Genomic DNA, 1,542 nt, shown 5'->3' with positions numbered 1-1,542 from the left:
TGCGCATAGCTTCTTCATTTGTATGCTCCAGGCAGGGGCAGGCCTAAGAGAAGAAGGCCGGGTCATGCTCAATATCTCTAAGTGGGCCGACAATGAACCTTAGCCCAAAGTTTAATCTTCGGCCTAGTAACGCCCAGCATACGAACCCGTCGTCGCCCCTCTTGAGGGCCTCACGATCCTGAACCGGCCCAGTTTCAAGTGTGACACAAGTTGGCAATCCAGCAGCCATCTGCGTTGGTCTATACATAAGGTTCAGTGAAGCATGCTATCTAGGAATATATAGGTGATACCTATTGGCACCTTCGAAGAAATGCTCTTACAATATACTGGTAGCACAAGAAATGAGTTGAAACAGACAAACAATACGATTTCTCCCTTTTCCCACACTCATGAGGCCCATTTGCAGCTAAGAATTTTACATGTAATTTACAATAAAACATTCAGTTCCTGTGCAAATATATAGGAAAGATTGTCCCCTTCTCCATATGGAGCAGAAATATACAGATGAAACACTGTTTATGTTGTTACATTTAATGACTTCAGCGAGTTCTGTAGGCTGGTAAGTGCAAACTCAAATGACCAGAAAAGTGATCTCATCACCAAAGGATATATGATAATAAGAACTGAAACATGTCTAAAAATCTCATGATTTTATTATTGACTTGTATGCATCACCATATATATGCAGTTGACATAATTTATTCATTATACATGCATGTATTCATTGAGGCGGCAGTCGTCTACTAGTACGGGCTCTGTCCGACAACGTTGCCCGGCGGGTTGTAGTTGCAGGTGATGAAGACGCCGCCGTCGTTGTCGCAGACGACGCGGGCGCACCCGACGGCGGTGGAGTCGCGCCACACCACCTGCGTGTAGTGGCCGCACGACTGGCCCTCCGGCGCCGAGCAGCTGTTGCTGCCGTGGTCGTACCACTGCTTCTCCGACACCCACGAACCCACCGCGTCCGCCGCCGACCAGTCGGCGCCGGCGGAGCCCCAGAAGATGTTCTCGCCGTAGGGCCCGCCCGAGTGCACCAGCGCGCAGTCGCCCTGCCTCTGCGCCGCGTAGCTCTGCGCGTACGCCGCCACCGTGTCGTCCCAGGTGACGGGGCCGACGCCGACGTCGGACCGCGCCGCGTTGTGCGGGTCCACGTAGTCCTGCGGCGAGTTCTGCGCCGCGCATGGCGTGGCGGCGAGGACGGCGACGGCGACCGCCACGAAGGCCAGGCACGCTAGCTTCGACGAGTACACCGCCATTGTTGCTGATAAGCTTATGAATTGAAGCTCGTTGTGATGGATCGATGCATGAGCTGAGGCGAGTAGCCGGGGTATTTATAGTGTTAGCGAGCGAGGAGCCGAGGAGAGCCAGCTCGGTGTGGTGTGGCTTGCTTGTCCAAGCTAGATACCTCTAGTAAACTTGCTGGTAAAAGAAATGGTGATTGGTTGCACTTGGTCACAGTCAATGATGGCGCCTAGAAGGTTAAAAGATTTCCAAGAGGGGCAAGAATTCCATGGACCATGGATGAGGTCGCCTTCCGATAAG

At 52.5% G+C, this 1,542-nt stretch overlaps 1 protein-coding gene across 1 annotated transcript; it reads right to left on the bottom strand.

The window, feature by feature from the left end:
* Positions 1-630: 630 nt before the first annotated feature.
* Positions 631-1,321, bottom strand: LOC101773986 (pathogenesis-related protein 1). Its single transcript, XM_004955356.2, has one exon. The coding sequence runs from the start codon at positions 1,254-1,256 to the stop codon at positions 744-746; it is 513 nt and encodes a 170-aa protein (XP_004955413.1). The 5' UTR covers positions 1,257-1,321; the 3' UTR covers positions 631-743.
* Positions 1,322-1,542: the final 221 nt, after the last annotated feature.

Source organism: Setaria italica, chromosome II, assembly GCF_000263155.2.
Source record: "Setaria italica strain Yugu1 chromosome II, Setaria_italica_v2.0, whole genome shotgun sequence".
Taxonomy (NCBI): domain Eukaryota; kingdom Viridiplantae; phylum Streptophyta; class Magnoliopsida; order Poales; family Poaceae; genus Setaria; species Setaria italica.
Note: the sequence above shows the minus strand (reverse complement) of the source record. Positions and strands in the feature narration are given on the sequence as shown.